We start from the raw sequence: 26449 nt of genomic DNA, 5'->3' as shown, positions 1-26449 counted from the left end.
CCTTATGGGCTTCCCACACAGTGGAGAGGGGGATGTCTGGGGTCAAATTCTCAGCAAAATATTGACGCAGGGTCATGGTTAATTCCGTTTGAGAGGGAAGGTGCTGAAGAAGGAAGGTGTTCAGCTTCCAATTGTATGGCCGGGTTATCGGGGGGCCTATATCTAGGGTAAGTAAGATCGGGGCATGGTCCGACCAGGAGATCGGCAGGATAGATGCGGCACGCGTCGCTCTCAATGTAGCATTATTAGTGAAAAAATAGTCAATTCGAGAGTGCATGTGGTGAGGGGCTGAGTAATATGTGTACTGCCGATCCCCGGGCCGGAGAGCCCGCCACGCGTCGAACAATGCATAGCGGCGAGTAAGTTGCCGAAAAAGCCTCGAATCCCGAAGGGCTCTAGGCGAGGGGACGCGGGTGGGCGCTGTCTGCCGATCAGCCGTGGCCGAGTGAGCCAAGTTAAAGTCTCCTCCCACCACCAAATAACCGTGGTCTTCCTTAAATAGTCGCGCAAAAACCTTGGAGAGGAAGCTATGCTGATGGACGTTAGGGGCGTATAGCGTGCACAGGGTGATCGGCCGTGACTGCCATGTACCCTTAAGTATCAGGAAACCCCCCCGAGGATCGCTGTAGTGATCAACATAGGTAAAGGGTGCTCCTTGTCGGATCAGGACAGCCACCCCCGCTCTCTTGTGGGATCCCGAGGATAGATACACAAGCGGAAAGCTCCTGGAGGCGAAGGCAAAAGATCCCCCTCTGTCAAAGTGCGTTTCCTGAACCAGGATAATATCCGCTCCCGACTGTTTAAACTCCCTTAGTGCCAGATGCCGTTTCCTGTTTGAATTTAAGCCGTGAACATTCATAGATAGAATCTTAGCCATCAGTCAAGTCCGGGGGGGGTGGGGGGGGGTAGGGGAGCGGTCTGTGTTTAGTAAATCTTACCCGACCACCACGTCCAGGATGGACCGCCAGGAGCCAGGAGCAGACGCTTTCCGGTCGTAGGGCCCCGCCACTACGTGTCCGATCCCTGCAGGCAGCGGAAGGATGACAGAGGAGAGAAAAGAGGGGGAAGTAGAAAGTGAGAGAAGGGAGAAAAACATTAGTACCACAAAAGAGGCATTGCATTGAAAACATGGGCCCATAACCGGACCAAACAAAGGGCAATATACGGCCCCGGGTAAAAAAGTTATCCGGGACTACGCGGATTCCCAGGGGGCCACCAGACCCAGGGCACAAGGCCTGGGCCTGGCGGCCGCATAGGAGTCCAGGTCTCCTCATTCAGGTCCTAAGGAGGAATAGAGGAGCTTAATATGTGTAAAAACTTGAACAGGAACAGAATCACTAAAGTATAGATAATATGAATAAAGTAACTAAAAATGAAAAGCAACCCCAAAAAAAAAAAGGGGTTAGAGGGAGGGTCGTGAGAGCAAGGGGGAACCCACTCTCCCGAATCTCCCAACCAGCAGCCTAAGTGCGGTTGATTGTTGAAAAGGCACCAAAGGGGAAAGGGTAATGAGTGCAACTAGAACTAGGGCAAAACAACGTCTGATCACTACGCCGCTAAGCGGTCCGGGACGCTGCAAATCTTCATCTCCACCGGCAACAGGTCGCGGAGGGCCAACTAGGCCGTGATGAGAAAAGTTAAAAGTCACTTGGAAAAGAGAAAAAGGGGGATGAAGGGCCGGGATCTTCAGCCAGGGCCTTGCCTCTTAGGTTTGTTTTGCGTATCCCGGTTTCTGGGTCGTTGGCGTGGGGGGACCTTTTGCCACAGCGTCGGAGGGGTGGGTTGAGTAGCGATGAGGTCCCAATCGGGGAGCCTGGGTGGGCGGATGCCCAGGTCCTCGCAAAAAGTCGGCAGATCTTCAGGGTATCTCAGGGAGGCCGATTTACCCTGATGTTTGGCAGTGAGGCTAAATGGAAAACCCCAGCGGTACTGGATCTGGGCTTCTTGCAGGGTACGGAGCAAGGGTTGGAGAAGTCTACGTTTTTGCAGCGTAATCCAGGAGAGGTCCGGGAAGAGTTGCACTGGGTGGTTCCGGAAAGACACCTCACGGGCTAAACGGGCTTGTCGCAGGATATCCTCCTTGAGGTGGAATGAGTTGACTCTGCAAATAAAGTCCCTGGGGCCAGAAGTAGCATTTTTGGGGCGTAGGGCCCTATGAGCTCTGTCCATCTCAATAAATTTAGTGGGGGGTTCTCCGAGGAGAGTGTTGAATAGCTCCTGCAAGATAATCTGAGCGTCCTCTGGGCCCTCCGACTCCGGAACCCCACGTACTCTGATGTTGTGCCGGCGCCCCCTATTGTCCAAATCCTCCACATGGCGCTGCATATCTCTCAGGAGCAAGTGGTGTTCAGCCCCTTGCGTTTGGGTTTTGTGGACCGCAATTTTGGTTTCTTGTATCTCCTCTTCAGCCATCTCCACCCTGTCCGCAAGGTGCTTAAGGCCCGAGTGGAGCGTTTGTATTTCCGCCCGACACGTGGATTTGACATCTTCAATCAGTTGTTTAAAATCCTCTTTAGTAGGGATCGCTTGTAAGTATTGTTGCCACTGAGGATACGGTGGTGTTGTGGTCATGTCTCCCGGGTCGTCCCGGTCTGTGTGATGACGTGGCGACAGTGGTCTAGGGTCCGCGGGGCCTGCAGTACGTGAGGGGGGGCATGCTCAGGGAGGGAATCCCAGACCCCCGGCCACTCTGAAGCACAGGCCAAGGGAGGTGGCTGGTGTCGTCCCCTGGTATCCTGGGGTGGAAGGGCTGCGGACCCCCCCGGATAAGCCGTCATCCCTGGTCGTTCCCCGCAATCACGTGTGGGGGAGGGGTGCCCCGAGGTGCCCAGCCTTTGGGACTTAGGTGGGGGCGACCCCGAGTCATGGTTCAGCAGGGGTCCGTCCATTCCCCCGGGCCCCCGGTACGCCCAGATCAGGGGCTCCTCAGGGGGGGGGAGGGCAGGAAAGTCCTCGGCTGCAAAAGAGAGGGGGGACCCCTCGGACCCAGCACTGGAGTCCGGGGGCGTCCGGAGCAGCCTGGGCAAGGCCAGTGAGCACTGAGTGTCCGGAGGTGGGGGGGACCTACTGCCAGAGGGCCCCAGGCCTAGTCCACCCCCCTCCCTGATCTGTCCAGTCCCGCTCAGAAACTCCTCGCCGGCGTCTAAAGCCGCGGACGTGCGGTGGGGGGACTGCGGTGCTGTGCAGCATGGGGTTAGAGAGGGTCCCAGGGAGGGCCTGGTCTTGTGCCCTGGCGGCGGCGTGGTAGGCCGCAGGCCTAGCTGGGCGGCCTCGGAGGCGGGCGGGACCGGGGTTTGACTCACCGCACCGAAGGCCTCCGGGCCCGGGGACGTCATCTGCGGTGGTCCTCGATCTCTCGGTCCGTGCTGGATGTGCGGATGGGCCCTGCGGGCTGGAGAAGGAGCCCGCGCCGGCGCGGCTGCGGCCGCCGGCGCCATTTTGGGAGGCCCGGCGGTCGGGAGCTCCGTTGTGGAAAAGAAGGACCGGAGGTCCGTGGCAGTGCCCAGCGACGGTGCGGGAGGTCCCCTGGAGCTGGAGGACCGTGTGGCCCTAGATTTCCCCATCGGATGGAGCTGGATTCTCCCCTTTGGTGCGATATAGCTGAGGCTGGTGGGAGAGCAGGAGACTTAGGCTGCCATCCGGGTCGACTTCCGGTCACGCCCACCCGTGTTTCACTTTTTTAATTTGGCGCCGTGCTCTGTCCCCATGCGTCACAACGTTTGCAGGGAACGGAGCTCGGCACTGTGTGAATCGAGCGGAGGACACGGCTCGCACACACAGCGGGGGAACATCACAGGATCCTGGGCACAAGGTAAGTAACTTTGCCTGGATCCTGCAATGCAATCTCGAGTGTGGCTCGGGGGTTACTGCTTTTGGTACTGAAAATCCACCCCAAGCCACACTCGGGAATACCGCCAGAGAGGTTAAAAGGGCTCCTCATAATAAAAATGATGTTCAGCCCATTGGAACTAGTGGACCTCAAGGAAAAGTCTGTTGGCTGGGTAGGTGCACTTCTGATTCCTGTATTGTGACATATGAGTGGAAACAGACGTTTAAGCTTGAATGTCTACATAACATATTGTTCATGCAAAACTGTCACCAACTGTATTGTATTGTACAACTTCTTCTACACTCCCTGAGCACACCCAAATACAGGGTGAAGCCTTCATCAGAATAACTTCAGTTGCAGTGTCTTATCTAGAGAGTAGCTGGCCAATCTGGTAAGGGAAAATCTGAGCAATGGAAGCAGATTGGGACTTTATACCAGTTCATTAAAGCTTTCCTGTTGGATACCTTGAAAAGTTCCAACATGTTTCTGCTGTACCAATTATGTGAAGCATTGCTATCCACTAATTATCTCTCTATGAAAACATGTCAGTATGCAGACTCTAGAAGAGGATATTGTCTGCTCTTGAATACAAACTCTTTGTTGCTCTCATTAATGAATTTGTCACATGGAATTCATGTATACGGGCACAAAAAGATGGCACCAGAAAGCCCCTGTTGACCAGTCTTGTGAAAATAGGGATCATATTTAAAGTGGATCTTCACTGCATCTGAGTACCACAAACCAAAAACACTATTTAATTTATTTTTAATATTCAAAGCAAACTCCCCCATCTGTCCATGTCTACATGTTTTATTTTGCTGAGAAATCACTTCAAAAAACAACCCTCTAGCATTTCTGGCCACGGTCCTCTTGAGTAAGGGCAAATGATTAACGTAGCATTTACTTCCTGGAATCCATCTGCCCTTAGTTTAAACAAGCATACAGGGGAGCGTGCTTAGCTGAGCTCCTCCTCCCCTCCCCTCCTGAAGACTCCTGGGATGTATGACATCATTTACCTAGGCAAGAAACCAGGAAGTAACTGAAGAAATGTAAAAAAAGAAAAAGTTTAAAACAATTACATATGATATATTTTTCCTATCTATTTACTAAGGTTAGCAGCATAGGAATTAAAAATAATCAACGTTGATTGGGAGACTGAAGTTACACTTTAAAGTGGTTGTAAACCCTTACAAACCACTTTGACCTACAGGTAAGCCTAGATTAAGGCTTACCTGTAGGTCCAAGCAATATCTCCTAAACCTATATGGTTTAGGAGATATCTGCCCGAAAACAGGCACCGCTGTCTACGGCGCATGCGCCGTAGACAGCGGCGCGCAGGCGCACTGAGCGCGGCATTCTCAGCGACGGAGCTGCCGCGCGTGTCGGCTCCCGTGCGCATGCGCGGGAGTGACGTCATCGCGGCTTCACCGAATGACAGCGGCGGAGCTGCGAGACACCACCAACAAGATGGATGCGGCGGACTACAGGTGACAGCGGCGAATTCGCTGGCTCCTGTGTCAGGTAAGTGACACATAATGGACCACTATGCGATGCATAGTAGTCCATTATGCTTTGCCTTTGCAGGGAATGAAAGAGGAAGTAAACTCATCAGGGTTTACTTCCTCTTTAAGCTTATCACTATTGTTTACTGCTTAAGCCAGTGACAGATTTACTTGACCATATTTTGTTCTCCCTTCATATATGTTTATCTGAATCATTTACACTTGCTTCGGCTTCAATACACATTAACCACTTGCAGACCGGACCATTTTGCTGGTTTAAAGACCAGACCCCTTTTTGCGATTCGGCACTGCGTCAGTTTAACTGACAATTGCGCGGTTGTGCGACGTGGCTCCCAAACAAAATTGATGTCCTCTTTTTCCCACAAATAGAGCTTTCTTTTGGTGGTATTTGATCACCCCTGCGTTTTTTATTTTTTGCGCTATAAACAAAAATAGAGCGACAATTTTGAAAAAAACACATTATTTTTTACTTTTTGTTATAATAAATATCCCCAAAAATATATAAAAAAAAATGTTTTCCCTCAGTTTAGGCCGATACGTATTCTTCTACATATTTTTGGTAAAAAAAATCGCAATAAGCGATTATTGATTGGTTTGCGCAAAAGTTATAGCGTTTACAAAATAGGGATAGTTTTATGGCATTTTTATTAATAATTTTTTATTATTATTTTTTTTTACTAGTAATGGTGACAATCAGTGATTTTTATTGTGACTGCGACATTATGGCAGACACATCGGACATTTTTGACACATTTTTGGGATCATTGTCATTTATACAGCGATCACTGCTATATAAATGCAGTGATTCCTGTGTAAATGACACTGGCAATGAAGGGGTTAACCAGGGGTGGCAGTGTAGGGGTTAAGTGTTCCTAGGGGTGTGTTACTAACTGTGGGGGGGGCGGGGCTTTCATTTAGTGAACACTGATCTCTGCTCCAATCACATGGAGCAGAGATCAGCGTCACTAGTTGCTAGGCAGAATGGGGAAATGCTGTTTACAACGGCATTTCCTCCATTCAGCCGCCCCGTGAGACGATCACAGGTATGCCAGCGGCGATCGAGTCCGTGGAGCCCGCGACCGGACTCACGGGGATCCCAACCGGCACGCAAGTGCGCCCGCAATGGCAGGGCAGCATTGAAGATTGGACGTACCTGTACGCTAATATGCCTGCCTGTGCCATTCTGCCGACGTACATCGGCGTGCGCTGGTCGGGAACCGGTTAATGGCTAGTTTACACTTGCTTCAAAACAAGGCTTCGGACAGGCTTTGTAAAAGCTCTCTGAATGCCAGTCAAAGCCCCTTTCACTAAATAAAATGGTTAGCTTACAGTCCTGTTTACACCTTGCATTTGCTTTGCATAAAAAATTATACCCCATGTAGCTTTAGTGGTGCTTCAAAGCCTCCATAGAAGTCTATGTTACAGCTTGCTTGAAGCCCCATCGAAGCCTCATTGAAGCCCCACAAAGCCTCACCGAAAACCCCAGAAAAGGCTCATTGAAGCCCCACCAAAGCGCCCCCAAAGGCTCACCAAAGCCTCACTGAAGCTTCACCAAAGCCCCACTGAAGCCTCATTGAAGCACCAATGAGGCTTGCAAAAGCAAGGTATAAACAGGACTGTAAGCTAACCATTTTATTTAGTGACAGAAGCTCTGACTGGCATTCAGAGCTTTAACAAAGCCTGTCTGAAGCCATGTTTGAAGCAAGTGTAAACTAGTCCTAAAAAAAAAAAAAAATATTATTGGATCCAGGAATCAGATTTTAGAGCCAGTTCACACGTCCAAGTGCGTTTTTCTTCTGCATCAAATACTCATGGAAAGTAGGTTATGGCATAGTTCCCACCAGTTTGGTCAGTTCCAGGGCGTTCCAGTTCTAAAAAAAAGTAGGAAATTTTTCCTGCACTGGACTGTACCGGAATGCAGTAAAACGCATTAAAACCGTAGCGGAACGCATCAAAGTGCAGTGAAAAATAAAACAGGGAAAAAAAGAAAAAGCATCTAGAATGCATCCAGAAACGTATCAAAAACATGCAGAAAATTCATCCAGAACTAATCTGTAGTGTGTTTTTTGTGCTTTGTTTGATGCTATAAAAACAAGGACTATGCAAAGACAAACATCTGCAATAAAGTTACCTATTATAATTATACATTTGGCTGGTGATAAATGGACTTCATTATGATACAGGAGTCTAAAGATCCATTCTATCATTCTGATCAAAGTGTGCATGTTCCTGTGTCCATGTGGGTTAACCCTGAGGATTTTGGCTTCTTGCCTCACTGAAATTGTATACTGGTATTTTAATTGGCATCCTAAGTTTTTTGGTACGGAAATTGAATTTTAAACCTCACTTAACAGGCTCTTAAATAAATTATATGCTTGACACAGTATAATATAAAGAACAAAAGCAAAGTGTTAAGACAAAACCTGTCATTACATGCCTGTGACCTGGAAGTTGGTGGAGAACTACAAGTTCTAGCATGCAGTTTGCCAGAAGGTAGCCCAACCCGGGAACTAAACGGAGCTGTCAGAATGCCTGTATACTTTGACAGCACAATTCCAAATGTAATCCCATGCCCATTCATTAGAATGGAACGGGTATGTTTAAACTCTGTCCTCATTGCATGTGTTTACAATAGTAGTATACAGCATACTATTCCCTGTAGGGATCGGCACTGAGGGCAGTGATGAGTGACCAGTCAAGAAGTGGGTTAAAAGGCCATGAAACAAAGAAAGCTGGGAAATTCCTTCAAATCAGTGTCAGTGGGGGAGGCCTTTCATGGAGGATCACTAATGCACTCCATTATCTCCTTCTGCATAATTAAGAGCCCTGGTAATGAATTCGACCGATAAAATGTGGCCTACAATTACCACCGAAAACATTAATTATGTCCATTCCATAGAAATATCATTGGGGATAATATATCTATATATATCTATATATATAAATATATCTATATATCTATATATATAAATATATCTATATATATATCTATATATATATCTCTCTCTCTATATATCTCTCTATATATCTATCTATATATATATATATATATATATATATATATATATATATATATATATATATATATATATATATATATATATATATATATAGCTAGAGATATACGGTATATCTCTATCTATATATATATAGAGCTAGAGATATATATATCTATCTATATATATAGTTCTGTCCATGATATTTTTTATTTGCGCTAACACTATACATATATATATATATATATATATATATATATATATATATATATAGATCGATATCTCTCTCTCTCTCTCTCTCTCTCTCTCTCTCTCTCTCTCTCTCTCTCTCTCTATATATATATATATATATATATATATATATAGCTATACATATATATATATATATATATATATATATATATATATATATATATATAAAAAATATATAATATAGATAGATAGATAGAGTTAGCGCAAATAAAAAATATCATGGACAGAGCTTAATGGTATTGGAGCTTCCAGCTATTACCAGCCTGAACCTGGATAGCCCACTCCTTTCTGAATTACAATCAAAATAGTAAAAAAACTGATAAATTATTGTGTGTGTAGTACATTTATGTGATGCAGTTTTTCTTTATTGAACCGAAAAATACATTTTTGATTTAAAGGATATTGCATGCCTACAGTTTTAGTGAATACATCAAGGTGTATAATGAACTAACGGCTTTATATCTGGAAGGAGTTAGCTAGTATTAAATCTGAACTCCAGGCACATAGAAATGAACACCAGTTACATATATATTTGTTACAAAATCCGTAAATTCATTATTTCGTTTAGTTCATTTAAGTTAGCAGTGTGTTTTAATCCCATGCAAAGTAGAACTCAGATTAGGAGAGGAAAGGGCAACGCTGGTGTGTGACAAGCACATAGGCTGGCAAGGAACTTGCTGAGAGGAGGAGAGAGCAGAGGGATGAGCTCATCATGCTGCTCTTTTTTTTTTTTTTTAAATCACAGGCTGTGGGCAGGGTGGTGACCTAATAGTATTGTTCTAACTACAGGAAAGTCAGGTCACCAACCTGGCTGTGCAGCCCGGTAGGCAGGTGTATATCTAAGGACTAGCTGGACAGAAATAGGAAGCTTTTGGCATGTACACACCTCCCATATATGTATTTCAACTGCCTGTTTAGCTGTTTGCCTAGAAATCATCTTGAAGCACTTTAGACACAGCTATACATATCTGCCACATTTCATAGGGGGTCGGCATACTATGGAGCTGAGACAAGCTGATGTACTGAATAACAGTCACTATGGAGGAGATTTACTAAAACTATAGAGTTCAAAATCTGGTGCAGCTGTGCATTCTAGCCAATCAGCTTCTAACTTTTAGCTTGTTCAATTAAAGTCATATAAAAGTCTTGTTTTCTTTAAAAATAACACACATGTTATACTTAGCTGCTATATGCAGTGGTTTTGCACAGAGCAGACCGGTTCTCCCCTTCTCAGGTTGCCGCCAGTGCTTCAGGCCCCTCCCTCCTGCCAAGTGCCCCATAGCAAGCAGCATGCTGTAGGGGCACCCAAGCAGGCGTGCTCCTGAGCTGCTTACTCTGCGTGTTCATTCACACACACACAGCCACCCCCTCTCCCTCCTCATTGGCTCACTGGCTGTGATTGACATCAGCGGGTGCCAATGGTTCTCGCTGCTAGCTGAGCCAATGAGAGTGAGAGTCCCCAGAGAGCCGAGGCTGTCGTGCAAATTGCTGGATCGCGATGGGGCTCAGATCAATATTGGGGAGGCTGGTGCACAGAGAAGGTTTTTTTACCTTCATGCATAGAATGCACAATGGTAAAAAACCTTCTGCCTTTAGAACCACTTCAATCTTGACAGAAATACCTGGAAGCTGATTGGTTTCTATGCAAAGCTACACCAGATTTTGCATGCTACAGTTTTAGTAAAGCAACCCCAATGTTGCAGCCTATAGTCCAGCTGATCCTCTGCTTTCAAACTATGCGGGTTATTTACAAAAGGAAAATCCACTTTTCACTACAAGTGCAAACTATAAGTGCACTTGAAATTGCACTGAAAGTGCACTTGGAGATGCAGTCACTGTAAATCTGAGGGGTAGATCTGAAAAGAGGGGAAGCTCTGCTGATTTTATCATCCAATCATGTGCAAGCTAAAATTGAGTTTTTTATTTTCTTTGCATGTCCCCCTTGGATCTACAGCGACTGCACTTCCAAGTGCACTTTCAGTGCAATTTCAAGTGTACTTCACACTTGTAGTGCAAAGTAGATTTGCCTTTAGTAAATAACCCCCAACGCTACATTTTACTGATAAGATTATTTCATAATAAGCTGGTTACTTTCTTCCTTACATAACATGTATCTAAAAAAACAAAAACAAACTATCATTTCCTTTTTCCCCAAGTTATATTTATTGTTTTGTGATCAACTGTTTCAGCTTTCAGTTTTCTTCAATAAATTACCACTTAAACCAGTCATTCACACAATAGTAAGGCAAAGAATTCTATCACTTGCTACAGGAAACCATATATGTTTGCCTGTTTCAAGAGGCAGCTTAGCTGAAAGTAAACAAATTTGCAGTTGAATATGAAGGCAGCTAATTCAGTTTATTTACAGTTATATCTATACAGGCATACCCCACTTTTAAGTACACAATGGGGTTTTATTTACTAAAGCTGGAAAGTGCAAAATCAGGCTCACTGCTGAAAGAAACCAATGAGCTTCCAGCAGTGCCGGGACAAGGTCACCTAGTGCCCAGGGCGAACATGTCAACCTGTGCCCCCCCCCCCCCCCCCAAGATGTATGAGCATTACGTGTCAGCAAAAATCCCCAAAGCATCAATTTCCCCTCCTCCCAGTACAAATCTACCCCTTGCTGAAATCCCCTCTCCTAACACAACTCCGCTACCCCCAAAATCCCACCCAGCATGAATCTTCTACCCCCCATCACCCTTCCCAACACAACCCCCCCAAATCATCCTTAGCATTCCCCCAAATTTCCCCAACTAGAATAATACTCCCTGCCACTCAGCCAAATCCCCCCTTCCAACACAAATCCCCTCCCCCCAATCTCCTTGTGGTGCCCTCCGCACCTCACATGATACCATAGTGCCCAGGGCAGCCGTCCCTTCTGCCCACCCCTTGTCCCGGCCCTGGCTTCCAGGTTTTATTACCAAGGCTTAATTGAACAAGTTGGGGTTAGAAGTACATTGGTTTCTAAGCAGAAGTAGCCTGATTTTGCACTTTCCAGCTTTAGTAAATAATACCCATTGCGTACTTAAAAATGGGGTATGCCTGTATAAGTAACCATGGATAGTAGAAATATATTTGGTATGTATGTACTATAAACTTGCTTATTATGTATATGTTATTGTGCGCTGTGCAGCCACAAATATACGGCGTCATAAAAAATTAGATAGAAAATTGGCCTGGTGGTGCATATCCAAAATGTGACTTTTATAAGCAGACCATTTTCAAAGGAGCAGTTTATCTTGCCTTTTCAAAGAACCGGTAGATTTGGTAAATCAGATTAAATGAAAACCTAATTTAAAAATACCACCATACCCAAAAAAATGACCTTACTATAACAAATGTAGCATTTTATGTATGTGTTATGTTTTGCTTACATTGTCAATGCAAAAAAAAGTCTAAATCTTTAGTGTGCATTAGCATTCCTTTGCTGAATATCTACCACTTTCCCCCAACAATAGACCATGAAAGACCACATAATAAATCTTCTGACATGGAATCCACTTGCTGGTGAAAAGACAGATCAGTCTGACAGTTGAAGGCACTGTTGAAGTATTACTTGTAAACAAAACCACATGAGCATGGAGAAGGCGATGGCACAGATACCAGTGTCACAGGACACTCCCCGCTGCCTGGGGGCTTGTAACTGGGAAAGGTCTTCACCTCTGTTAAACCATTCTAAATATATGACTAGTCTACTATTAGAATAATCTCACAGCTTAACCTTCCATGGATATGTAATGGTTGGTATTAAATTAAGAGAAAACGTGATGATGGCGCTTATGGGTGTAGCTTGGACTTAGTGATTCTTGGACAAAAGCTGCAAGACTTTACATCAATCCCAGTTCTTTCAGTTTTTTTCCAGTGACATGTCTTTACTTAATACTGGCTTGACATAGACAACATTTCTGAACAGTACCTGAAAGTTGAACTCCAGTAGCTTAAAAAAAAAATACTCTTGCAGTGGGGCGCCCTCTGCACTGCTCCTTTTTTGCTACTTTAACCTACCTTACCTCTTGCTTCCCTGGCAGCCGATGCTCTCCTTTTCTTTCCCATGCTTGGTTTGTGGCCAGGCCCTTGGTGTCCTCACTTACAATGCAGTACTGATCGTCCTGCATTGACTTCATGAGGCTGTGACCACTGGCTGGAGTGCCGTAGGGTGTGAGGGAGCAGTCGCGTTCCAAGAGGAGCCTGCGGGAGCTAGAGATAAGGTAAATAAATGTGCTTTTTACAGGCAACCTAGGCAAAAATGAGCATTTAAGGGTATTTTTTATTTCTCTGGAGTTCAGCATAAAAATATATATTTATATAAAACAAACAAAGCTACTTGGCACCAAAAATGGAGTTGTTGACATTATTGATTTCTTGCTTAATTTTTGCACACAGTAAAATATTACATCTGATTGGTCATTATGGAAACAACTCAATTTTTTGCCCATTACTTTTCTTTTTTTTTTTATCTGTTGTTAATAGTTTCTAAGTTTGACACATTTTTATATAACCGTTCTTAAGGAGAAATCTAATACCATGCATTAATAAATAACAGATACAGATTCTGGGGTAGATTTACTAAATCTGGTGCACACAGAATCTGGTGCAGTTGTGCATAGTGACCTATCAGCTTCTAGGTTTTAGGCTCGGTTCACACTGCCGAAACTTGGGTTCTGACTTATAGCACCCCAAGTCCCATGACATGTGAAATTCCATGTAAGTCAACGAGAGCTGTCTTAATTAGCACTACTAAAATCGCTCAGACTTTAGAAAAGATTACTGTACTACTTCAAGGTGACTTCTATCTTACTTATGCCCATAGACTTTAATGGAATTCATCTCCAAATTGGATCCTCCTCTATATTGATGTGATTTGAATCCGACATTACAGGAAGATTACCCTGGCATTCCTGAAAGTTGCTTCTAAAGTCGGATCAAAGTAGTATTCAAGTCGCCACAAAGTCTCCTGGCAAAGTCGCACCATATGTCACTCCACTTTCAGGTCACAGTAGTGTGAACCAAGCCTTATTATCAAAGCAAGCTGAAGTTAGAAGCTGATTGGTTACTATGCACAGCTGCACCACATTCTGTGTGCACAAGTTTTAGTAAATCTCCCCCACAGTATCACACCAGTATATGATATTCTAACATTGCTATTAGTACCACTACTGCATATGAGGTATATAGAATCCTTACGCTCTTTCTTCTTCTACTTGAATTCCTACTGACTGATATCGGTAAGCTGCTTCTCTCTGCTCTGCGTTAGCGGCTTCTTCTGGCCCATCAACCTGGAAAAAAATGCAGACTAGTAAGCATCGCTTTTATCTCTCAGCCCAGAAGTAGTCAAACTTTCCTATAATGCAGCCCATAGTGTCACTTTGCAAATGTTTTGAGATACAGAAAGAGACCAACAGCAACCACTCGCAGCAGCGGCTGTCAGAATACAATGGCCCAGAAGAGGGGATTTGTTAGTGTGGATGGAAGAATCTGTTAAGCCGGGTACACATTACAGTTTTCTTTTGGTGCAACTCGCTTGTCAGAGCCGCTGTATTAACCATGCAAGGTAAGTCCAGTGATCTCTCCCACTGAGCTGTTGTGTCCTGACAGAACACTCCGATCAGCGCTCTCTGCCATTGGCGCTGATAGGTCTGAGTTGGTCGGCTTCTGGTTTTCCAGCATACACATCTGACAGGCTTCTGTCAGACAGACCGACATATACATGGGCCGAATGTCGGACGTTTTTTTTTTAACCAGCCATTGTTGCCCGACATTCGGCTTGTGTGTTCTGGGCTTAAAAGTAGTCGTGGGATTTTTTTTCTTCCCTATGGTATAGTAAAATACTGATTATGCATTGTATTATCCATCGTAGTGTGTACTGCAGTGGGGCAAGTTCTGATGAGGACAGAAAACTGTTGAATAGCTTCAAAAATGTTTGCGGACACCACCTGCATTTGTACACCAACTTTTCTCTAGATAAGGTAGAATCAACATGGTTTTTCAAGAGAAAGAATGTGTGGAGTTGTGGAGATAGCCAACTCTGGGTAATCAACGTATGTGCCAGGAAGAGTAGCCTTACTACAGGTATTAGTATGTGCCAATATATCCAACTGACAAATTCCAAGGTTGAGATCAATATCTGTTTGTAACCCTCTACATTTTTCACTTTGGCCTCCCAATATCTAGCCAACTTGGGCACTTCCAAATTTTTTTTTGTGGAAACTGTGGAGAGTTAAATGACAGTTTCTTATATTTGTCAGGGATTCTAATCATGAGATATCTTGACTGGAGTTCCTGTGTGTGTACTGCTGTAACATTATAAGGAAGTCCCTCTCTCCCTTTTTTAATTAGAAAATGAAACAGTAGAAGCTGAAACATACAAAGGTGGGCAAGAACAAACCAAATGTCTTGATGAACAGGAGCAGAGTAATGGACTAGGCAGGGAGATCTCATTTCTGGCATATCCAAGAAGACAAAAGCTGAAAAAAGCCCTTCAAGCTCCACCTATAACTAAAATATCACTTTTGGCCAGCCTAGTTCTTTATAGACTGCAGATATGTAGCTAGTAGTAGTAGTTACTACATATCTGCCGTTTTCCTCCTGAAAAACTCTGTATTACACTGCATCATCTGGGTGACAGAGCTGCCAGAAAAGGTGTGCAAACAACCAGGTACTACAAAATAATTCCAAAACACAAAATTGGTACTTTATGCATTTAAATAGATTGTGATTGATTGAATGAACATTTGGCAGTATAAACACTACACATTCAATACTACATAGCATGGGCTACATTTTTTTCCAAAATTACTTTATAGTCAAATAAACAAAGAATTCCTGCACTTAGTGTATCAAGAACCTGCAGAACAAGAGCACACATAATCAGAATACAGAACCACCAAAACACTACATTTGCGCACTATCCCTTTAAATATATCATGATTAATTGAATGAACATATCAGAAATTAGTGCTTAATTAATGTGATCAAATAAACCCATATGACAAACAGTGCTAACCCCCTTTGACATATAAATTAAAGTACTCAAATGAAGTCAAAATGCTGATATGGAACAAAAAATAAAGGGACACTTTCTATGGATTCCACCACCACAGGGCTCAGTCCTCTTACCAGCTGCATGGGATCTCTATATGGTAAGAGAGCAAATAGCGCTTTTAAAATAAATGGTAACTCAGGCCTCCAAGCCTCTCCAGTTTGATCCCTCAAAGCAAGAAACCGCACGGGATGTGAAAGAGACACAGGGTAATATTCACAGTGTAAAATTGCATAAACCATATACCATATAGTTTCTTCACACAGTGCACTCACATAACAGTGAGACAAGGCTTCATTTGGGAAAAGGGCCATCTTCCGTTTGATTGCAGCTTTTCCAAACTGTTATGACTGTCCAAACTGTTATGTGAGTGCTCTGTGCATAAATAATATTGTGTATGTGATCTTACACTATGGATATTGCCCTCTGTTTTTATCATATCCCCTGTGATTTCTGTCTCTGAGGGATCAAACAGGAGAGGCCTGGGTTACCATTTCTTTTAAAAGTGCTAGTTATCACTAACATCTAGAGATCCCATGCAGCTGGTAAGAGGCTAACTTCAGGTGCAGATAGCTAGTCTACTGTAGGTGGCTCTGTTTCAGAACAGTTGCTGGCAGTGCTTACAGTGAACAGTGTAATCAGGTGTCAGGACCCTTTTAGCTAGAGCCCTCCTAGTGATGTCACAGGTGAGTCTGGGCCCAGTTATAAGCTGGTTTGGGAGTGGTGGTGGTGGAATCCCTGGGAGCCAACACGAGTGTGTAGTGTGTCACTTCATTGTGTTTGCTCCATATCAGTGTTTTGGCTTAATTTGATGATTTTGATTTATAGGTTAATGGGGACTCACACTTTATACGTTTTGTCATATGAGTTTATTTGATCGCATTTATTAAGCACTGATTTCTGATATTTTCATTCAATTAATCATGATCCATTTAAAGGGATAGCACACCAATTTTGTGTTTTGAATTTATTCTGGCATCATATTTAGATTTTTTTTTGTGTGCTGGTGTTCTGCAGGTTCTTGATACACCAAGTCCAGGAATTCTTTGCTTACTTGTCTATAAAATAATTCAGCAAAAAATTAGCTCACACTATGTAGCATTGGATGTGTAATGTCCACACATTACCATCTGATTGTACAGAAGTGTAGTTCAAGCCTAGTCAAAACTTTTCGAGTTTTAGGTAGAGTAGGAATGGATTAAGAACTCTTTTTGAGGCTTTTACTGCAATCTAGGGCTCCAGAAGTTTACCCTCACTAGGTCCCCATGCACACTATGCAGCACAATGTAAAGCAACATGCATATGCACATTTTTTTGGTGCACTGCAGTGCTTTGTGCATAGGGAAGATCATTCAAAAAATTCTTCTTATCCAAGCAAAATGTACAGCTGGCTGCACTCTATCTATCTCTCTATCTATCTACAGGCATCTATCTATCTATCTATCTATCTATCTATCTATCTATCTATCTATCTATCTATCTATATATCTATCTATTTATCTCAAGATAGCTGTAGCATTTGGATATTAATGTATTGTAATAGCAAATACTATTCATACTGCTTTCTCACTAGGTTTAATCTTGTTCTTTTTTTATTTTTCTAATGATAGATGTCCCAGTAAAACCAGTTAAAAAATCAAGAGTTGATACCGAAAAAAACAGTGCTACAGCCTTAATAAAAACGATTAAACAGGAAACGTATCACAATAAGCATAGCAAAATATTATTGTAAGCTTAAAAACCTAGAACAATGTATCTGAGAAGCGATTTACAAGTTATAATCAATGACATTGTAAATAATAAAAGAAACATTATAACCCAGTTTTTATGCCTATACAGGCTTATTACTCTGCATAATTACATATATGCCTTCTGATGCCGCGTACACACAACCGGACTTTTTGACAGCAAAGATCCGACGGAACGAATCCGGCGGACAATTCGATCGTGTGTTTGCTGTCCAAAAAAATCTGACGGACTTTAGAAATAGAACATGTTTCAAATTTTTTCGCCGGAACTCCGCCGGACCCAGTTCCTATTGAGAAATCCGCTCATGTGTATGCTAGTCCGACAGACAAAAACCGACGCTAGGGCAGCTATTGGCTACTGGTTATGAACTTCCTTATTCTAGTCCGGTCATACGTCATCACGTTCGAATCTGTCGAACTTTGGTGTGATTGTATGTGGCCAAGTCCGTTCATTCGGAAAGTCCATCGGAACTCTGCCGAAAGTCCGTTGGAAAGCCCGTCGGACCTAGTCCGTCGAAAAGTCCGCTCGTGTGTATGTGGCATTAGACATGACTATTATAAACCACCAATTACCGTGTATATTAAAAAGCACTTGTTGAAAAAAATGGAATAGCTATCTATGGTGGTAAATTGGGGGGTTTTAGTTTCTGAAAATGAGCTGTGCATTCGCTCTTGCAGATGCACGTGGTTTTGAAAATTAGATTTTGGCATTAGAAATTTGGCACATTTATTTCCACAACCAATAATTTTCACTGCATGTGTTATTTCTGCATACAAGAAAAAACATATTTTCCACATCTTTTAAACATAAAGAAAACCTTATAAATTAATTATTATTTACGGACTCTTAAAGGATAACTGTATTTCCAAACAACTCATTTCAAACGCCCTCCTTATACATTCTCGGATCACTGGGGGGGGCCAAGTGGTTACGGACCTGTGGACAACCAAGGGCAGTGTTCTGGTTCTCTTCCAAACTGCTAGGAATGTGCATCCTATTGTCCATAAGGCCTAATGGGAAAACTGTTAACCTGTAGGTTTGCAAGTACATAGCTTACACCCTAATATTCCCAGCCAAAGCACCATAGTGCATGCAAATGATCCATCTGTGTGCACTTTGACTTCCATCCAATCATGTGCAAGCATAAATGCTGTTTTTATTTTTATTTTTCTCGTATGTGATTGGGTACTTTGCAAAGTGAAGTCTTCATTTACTAAGCTCTGTAGCAACTGCACTTGCAGAGGGCAACTGCCTATTTGCCTTTTGTAAATCAACCCCAATAGTCTTACCTTTCCCTGGCTTCTTCGTTCAGCACCTTGATGAAGGTAACATCATGCTCTTTCCAGCTAGATCTTGAAGAATGTTGAGTAGCCCAAATCTCTTGAGAATCCTACATGATGTGTCAGTGTTTTCTCACAATATTTGGGCTACTGAGCATTTCCAGGGATCTTGTTGGTAGGATAACATCACCACCTGCACTACTAAGGTTGGGGAAAGTAAATACATTTTTAACCCTTTTCCTCCACAGATATGTTTGCTCATCATTTTATGGAGGGTGGGACCTGGAATAAGGCCTGGTTCACACCTATGCATTTTTTTGTGCACTTTCAGTTTTGCAGAAATACATTACACTCCATTTAACATGGTTTTCTGTGGATGTAGTTCACATCTGTGTATTTTATGCAAAGGGCCAGTTTTTTTTCTGTTTTTTTTTGGTTCCATAGACTTCAGTGGTTTAAAGATGTGTATTGAGAAACACAAAATGCACCTACAATATGCAAACTGCAACCTGCACAAGTGTGAATCAGGCCTTAGGCTGGATTCACACCTGTGCAGTTTTAGTGGTTTTTGTATTTTGCAGATTTGCACTACAGACCATGTATCATGGTTTCCTATGGAATACGTTGTGTAGTGCAAATCTGCAAAATGCAAAAAGCACGAAAAATGCATAGGTGTGAATCCAGCCTTAGTGGACCTTGCCACTAAGATAAAAGACCTCACTGGAAAAAATGCTGCACTTGTCTACTTATGGGGATGATATAAAAAAATAAACCAAAGTGTAAGTCCAGCCAAAACCTTTTTTTTCTGTTTGGATAGAATGGAGAGGAATTAAAGAGCTCAGGCTCTGTTAGAGAATGTTCCCCCCACTTACTGACAACAATAATCTTGGCTGGACATACACTCAAAGTATACCTAAACCCAAGAATAATGTTATAATAGATTGCAGGTACAGAAAAATACCTCTTGATAGCTGTATAAATACAGTGCAGTGAATGAGCATTGTCACTGTAGAACTGGAAGTTTGTTACTGGTAGAATCACTACATAAAAAAAGGGAAAATAACCTTCAAAAAGTAAATTAGTTGCCACTGCATCTTAAGAGTGGTTTAGAGTGGGGCGATTTGTGGAAAAAGTAAAGCAACTTGTTCAGGAAAAGTCATAAAGATATGAAGGATAGAATATTCAACATGAAACATACTTCTGGATTTATTGCATGCCTGGTCCCCTCAGGTTCCATGCACACTGGGCTTAAAAAAAACATCTTGTTCTCATTGGAGTAAAAAACGCTCATATAGAGCATTTTTTGTACAAAGATTAGACGAGTTCAGATACGTGAATGAGAGTTCAGAAACGCGAATGAGAGTTCAGAAACGCGAATGAGAAGGGTTTTTTCCTGCCTCTAAACGTTGATCTCAAAATATGCCTGTAAACGTCATGTGCATGGACACATAAGATAACATTGAGATGCTTCTACAGGCAGAACACAGAACTCCTGTAGAAGCAATGTTTTTTATGCCGGTGTGCATGAAGCCTTAACTTCCATTGTAGTTTTACCTGCTGGGTGTTACCCCAGAAGTGACAAAGTGGACAGTGGCTGGAACCGCAGCACACAATTTGAAATCAGGTGTGTGTCTGACATTGATGATTCTAAAAGTAGCTTTGCTCTGCAAGAGAGTTAGGATTCAAGGAATAGGAGGAGATACAATATATAGTCTTCTTTTACAGGTTGCGTTTTTTATTTTTCAAATCAGGCTAGGTTCACCTTTTATTCTAAAATACGACTTCCCTGTGTACTTGTAGCGGATGACATTTTGGACAAAATGTCATAAGCATATAGATTTCGTTTTTGCCTTAGAACAGTGGGGGTTCTGAGGGCTGATTGTGTAGGTTTGCCCTTAACACCAGTCTGGCTAGGCTATGTTTGGAAGTTCTGCCTGGTCATGTGAACGGTGAGGTGCACATGAAAGGCCAGAACCAGGTCTGGTTGGAGGTTTAAGTATCAGCCTTCTCGGAACCAATCAGTGAGAGTGTCGGGGCCTGCTGAGGAGTCTGGGAAGGGGTACTTAAGATATGTGGGTCACGTGTTTGAGGGAGAGGCGTTCATGGGACCCATGTGGTCTGTTCTGTTCCAGGACCAGGGTAGCCCCGTGAGGGGTCCCTGTCACGGGGTGTTCGATGCCCTGCAACATGTTCCTGTGGAAGGCCCCTGATAGACCCATCTGGTCAGGGGTAGGGATCCGTCTGTTCCCGAGTCTCGGACCCGGCTGGTCCGAGGCGCAGTTACTGAGGGAGGATTAGAGACTTTGGTAGACCTGCAGTTCAAGGTGCCTGAGTTCTTCACCCGTGCCCTCTGTTCCCTAAGAGACTGTGTTGTTTGGAAGTTATTATTGCAAAATAAAACCCTTTAAAGAGGACTTCATCTGTGTCAGTGTTCAAGTCGTTGGGTATCAACCCTGGGAACCCCTAGACGTGCAAGAGCAGGCCGAGAGAATGTAACTGGTAAGCCCAACAAGTCAAGGCCGCACAGCAAAGGTTGTGGCCCCTACATACTAATATACCATTAATGTACCTCTGTTGCAGAGAAAAAAAAGCTGTCACTATGTTCCAGAGCAGGCCTCACATCAGCCTTTGCTTTCTTCTTTAGAAAACTCTTCTGTGTTTTTCTGGTATCTGTCCTGCAGGATGCCAGAACTGTTAGTAGACCGAGGACGTTCTTAGGCAGCTGACCTCATTAAACCATACCCTGCTCCTGCTCTCCTCCTCTTAGAGATTATTCCCTCCCACCTCTTCACTAGCCAAGTTCAGCCCAGTGCTGCAGTGCTTACTAAAACCAGTAAAAAGGAAGGTGTGGCCTAGAGAGGTAAAACACTCCCTATTCTGTGATGCAGTAAGGCAATACATTATGGGATATGAGTTCTCCTGGGTGGCCACATGATGCTACAGGAACCAGGGCTCAGAATGCATCTTTTGACATTTTGAGAGGATGCAGATTCAAGGTTGCCATGAACTAGGTAAGTAAGAGATAAACACATTGAGGTGGCTTGGGCAAAAGTTGAACTTAGCCTTTAAGCATCTTACAAAGTTACAGTAGCTATGAGCTTGTAAGTGGCCTTTCAGAGTTGTATCCAATTGTGCTTCCTTCATAGAGTCTGCAACATGGATATTAGAAATGCTTGTTTAAAAAAAACTTTACCATAAAACATAAGTGAAATAAGGGAAGATTTGTGACACAATGCACTGTTTATCCCACAGAAATATTTTTTTTTACATGTGACTTGTCTGATCAATTGTCCCAATAAAAGTTTTCAGTCGCATATCAACTGCACAAACAAGCAATACAGGCATACCCCACTTTTAAATACACAATGGGGTTTATTTACTAAAGCTGGAAAGTGCAAAATCAGGCTCCCTTCTGCATAGAAACCAATGATCCTCCATGTTTTATTACCAAAGCTTAATTGAACAATCTGGAGTTAGAAGCTCATTGGGTTCTATGCAGTAGTGAGCCTGATTTTGCAGCTTTAGTAAATAGACCCCAATGTGTACTTAAAAGTGGGGTATGCCTGTAACAAATTCAGAAAGTTTCTCCAGAAATATATGTGAGCTTTATGGCTTTTTTTTACAAAAAATCTAGTCATGCATCAATTAGTACATCATGAACGGCAACACAATTATTAAAGCTTTCACTACAAAATGTGTGTGGGTATATTTTTCTTATAAATATGTTGACTCAGCAAATGAAGTTAGAGGGAAATATGACCCAAAAGAAAATTGTCTCTTTTAGACCATTACAGAACCATTAAACTTCCAGTCATTTTTACATTGTTTAAAGTGAACCTATGCCTGGATCATGCAGACGAACGTGTTTATATAAGCACCTTAAACAAATTTTAATTCATCTCTGGAAGTATAAGCATTGTGGAGAAACTATGATCTTTCTCAAAGTTCTCAACGCAGGAAGTGACAAAGATAGTAGCAAGCAGCCAACTACTCAATATAAACTGAAATCTGAGTTTAGTATCTTTGTTGTAATCTTTGAGGATCTTTGAGAATGAATGATATCACATTAGCTAGAAATGTTATTAATAGCTTGTTTATAATGTAAATATAGTTTAATGTCCATAGCCCAGGCACAGATGCACTTTAAGGATCTGATAACAAGTTATTTTTGCTTGAGTTTTCAGATCTGCACAATGTTCAATGCAAAGGGATCCCAGTCCTTCTGCCAGTTTTATTTGTTATATATTATAAAGAATGCAACAGAAGAAGTTGGGTGACCCAAAGTTGGATCAAAACACTCATCTTGGAGATTTTGCTGCTGAAGTTCCCAAGATAAGACATTGAGTTTCTCCCCATAAAGCCGGTGTTCTATCAGATTACCGCTACCCATCAGATTGTGCAACGGAAGTGATGTTCTGACCAAAAAATACTTACAGAACATGCACGATGCGTTCCACCATGCATTCCACTGCACAATGCTTTTCACACACTTTATGATCTGACGGGTAGCAGTATTCTGATAGAGCACCCACGTGGACATCTTACTACACCCAGCTACCTCTTGAATTTCAGAATAATTTTAGCAACAAAGTGAGCATATATATACATAAATATACTATATTGGCATCTATGATGCTGTTTTGATGTTACATTTTGAAAGAAGCTGGACTCCAGCAGTAGGAAGGTGGCGGAGGCCATGTTGGTACACCCCACACTGCTCAGCGCTAAACCTTTAGCCTTTCAAAATGAAACATCCAAACACCATCACAGATATCAATATACTATGTTTATTTATATACGCTCACTCTATTGCTAAAATTACTCTGAAATTCAAGACGTAGCTGGGTGTAGTAAGATGTCTACATGGGTGTTCTATCAGCATACTGCTACCCATCAGATCATAAATTGTGTGCATCGCATCCTGCCGTGGAATGCATAGTGGAACACATCGCTCATATGCAGTAAATATTTTTTGGAAGGAACATCACTTTCGCTGCACAATTTGATGGGTATCGGTAATCTGAACACCGGTAATAGATAGAGTGATTGTGGTTGCAGGAAAGAAATTCCTCCATCAACACAGTCAACTCCCACAGGAGCCATTGTATTCTATAATAGCCACTAGCAATAATCACATGTAAAAACCGACATGCTGGTTGTGCCCAGGTTGATCGATAAATCATCTTGGGTACAATCAGCCTGCCCATACATGGTTTGAATCTCGGGCGGTCCCTGCTTAACCAACCAAGATTCAGCTCTCTACAACTGAAATATCAACTTTACTGGACTGAACTATTAATATGTTATCTAGTAACAAGCTTTGTTTACCTGTATGCCAATGGATAGGTTTTTCCTGAACTGATTCTTTTTCCTGTCGTCTGCAGTGATGGTGGCAACAGTTGATGTAGAGTTTACTGTCATGGTGTTGTCCATGTGTTGGCTGGCTGGGCCATGGATCTGAGCATTGGCAGCTTCAATAGCAGCAGTAAGTGCTTTCATACTGTCCAGGCTCTCAGTGGAATTACTGAGCCCTGACTGACTAATCATATCCCCCCTTTGTCCATGTCCATCCATATAGGCATCTTGGGCAGATTCTGTACTACTTTGAGCTGTGATGGAGATGAAAGGTTTTGTTGTTGTCCTGGGTGGTACCGGAGGAGGTGTCTTTTTATATGTGGTGATGCATGAAGATACTGAAAAGAGAAAATAACAAAAATATATAATAAATGCCTATTGATTCTGTTTTAAAACAGATTCTTGTTGTACAAATAATATCAACAGAATGCCTGTAATGAAGAAACATGCAGATTCAGCACCGATACGAGTAATGGAGAAAGATTTTGTAAGACAAAGGTGAACTCAGGACATGCTTAGGTTTTATTGTGCTGACATTTGTAAAAACGATGCAGATTAGTATAACAACTGTGTATTTTGAAATAGTTTTATAATATAGCATCAATTTCCAACTCAATTTTCAAAAATAGTATTGGGCAAGATCCATCTACAAATACTCACTATCTGCCAGCTGATATGCTGCGCCCCCTATTGATCCTAAGTAGCATATACCCTTTAAATTGTGTTTTAGGAAAATTTGGTTAAACGTAAAATGGCCATCTGTATATATTCTACAATAGTGCAGTGATCTTCAGATAGAGTATCGCAACACCAAATCCCACAACTCTGCGTTTTAAGGGTATATCTCCCTTTTTTCAAGCCTGGAATGCTCTAGAAAGTGGGAAACACCCTTGAAATGCATTGCCTGTACTGTTTTGGGTCCACAGTTGCACACAGTCTTCACTCCTTGTCCATCTAGGAACAGTTATGAGACTCAGCCAGATCAGTCATTCATGTAGCAGATTCTTTCTACAGGAGTGACAGCTGCCAGAACTTCCTTCAACCCCACCACTGGCCAATGGCATGTTGGCTTATATTGAACTGTTCTATGCCAGCCTGATGGGCATTGTTGCAAATGTAAGTTGCCACCCTGTTTTGTTCAATAAATGCTATCTTTCTTACTATGCAATATTTGTGTACTTTTCTCTTCTCTTACTGTTAATGTATGGGTACCCTCCATTGAGCTGTAGCAGCCAGATCGAGGATAGCTTGCCATCTATGGACTAACTTTCCATTCTACCCAAAGTAACTGCAGATTACTAATCCTTTCATATTCTTCTGGGGGCATGATTTGCTTAATTACTGTGCCCTTTATTACTGCATTTTTTCATAACTGTTAAGTTGGTGTCACCCAAGCCCATCGAGCAGATGTACCCTTCTATTCCCTTTGTTAGTGTTGGTGACCATTGTAAGTGAGAAAGAAAGTGAGGGGAAATCCAACATTTTAGAGCTGTCCCCAGAACAAGAGGTAAAGGGAAAATTTCCAAAAGAGGCACATGTTCCAGGAAGAACTGTCTAATAATAAAATTACCTTCACTTTGGGTGATCTACACTAACTTCCTGTTGTGCCTCTGAGATAGGAAGTAAAGGTAAATGTCCCCAATGGTATGCAGACAGCAAAGGAATAACCTGGTAAGGGCTTTTCCCCTATCCTTACTTGATCCAAAATTAAAAAAAAGCTCCAAGGTCCCCTTTTATGTGGTAGGGATAGTTAACAGATCTTTAGTTTAGAAAGGTCTGTATACCCCACAATATATGTGAAGACAGAGGGGGAGATTTACTAAAACGGGTGAACACTCTGCAATCTGATGTAGCTGTGCATATTAATAAGTAAATTAATGAGTAATCAGCTTCTAGATCTTATTGTCAAAGTTTAAATCAAAAAGCTGAAGTTAGAAGCTGATGTTTTAGTAAATCTTCCCCACAAAGTCACTCTTTGTAGCTCCCTTCGTAACCAGTAGTACTCCAGTGCGAGTCTGATCTACATTTTCAGCTGATTGCTGGGGATAAATGAAACCTAATGTAGGGAAATGTTTTATGTAACACAATTACATTAATGTCTAACTGTTCTTTAACCTCCCTGGCGGTGATCCCAAGTCTGGCTCGGGTTGGGATTTTAGTTCCACGAGTGGTAACCCCGAGCCAGACTCGGGATCCAGGGAGGACACAGGGAGAGTTACTTACCTTGTCCCCTGGATCCAGCGATGTCCTCTGCGCTGTGATCGAGCTGTCCTCCGCTCGATTCACACAGTGCTCGAATGCCGACGTTACGGCGCACGGGAGCGGAGATAGGCACCAATTAAAAAAAAGTAAAAAGACACAAAACACACACAGTACTGTAATCTTACAGATTACAGTACTGCATAAAAAAATTACTCACCCCC

General features: G+C 42.7%; 1 protein-coding gene across 3 annotated transcripts in view; it reads right to left on the bottom strand.

Moving 5' to 3' along the window:
* The window catches only part of DLGAP1 (DLG associated protein 1), a 732246-nt gene that overhangs the window by 77313 nt on the left and 628484 nt on the right, over positions 1 to 26449 (bottom strand). For 2 of the 3 annotated variants that reach the window (XM_077492513.1, XM_077492514.1), the window contains exons 8-10: positions 24000 to 24364; positions 13788 to 13879; positions 12609 to 12800 (exon numbers count right to left, since the gene is read on the bottom strand). In XM_077492513.1, coding sequence (XP_077348639.1) covers positions 12609 to 12800; positions 13788 to 13879; positions 24000 to 24364 — 649 coding nt within the window. The remainder of the gene's footprint in view (positions 1 to 12608; positions 12801 to 13787; positions 13880 to 23999; positions 24365 to 26449) is intronic. The other variant, XM_077492515.1, reaches the window with a different exon arrangement.

This window comes from Lithobates pipiens, unplaced genomic scaffold (assembly GCF_037356315.1).
Source record: "Lithobates pipiens isolate NorthernLeopardFrog02 unplaced genomic scaffold, aLitPip1_a1.2 Scaffold_19, whole genome shotgun sequence".
NCBI lineage: Eukaryota > Metazoa > Chordata > Amphibia > Anura > Ranidae > Lithobates > Lithobates pipiens.
This window is presented reverse-complemented; position numbering and strand designations above follow the sequence as displayed.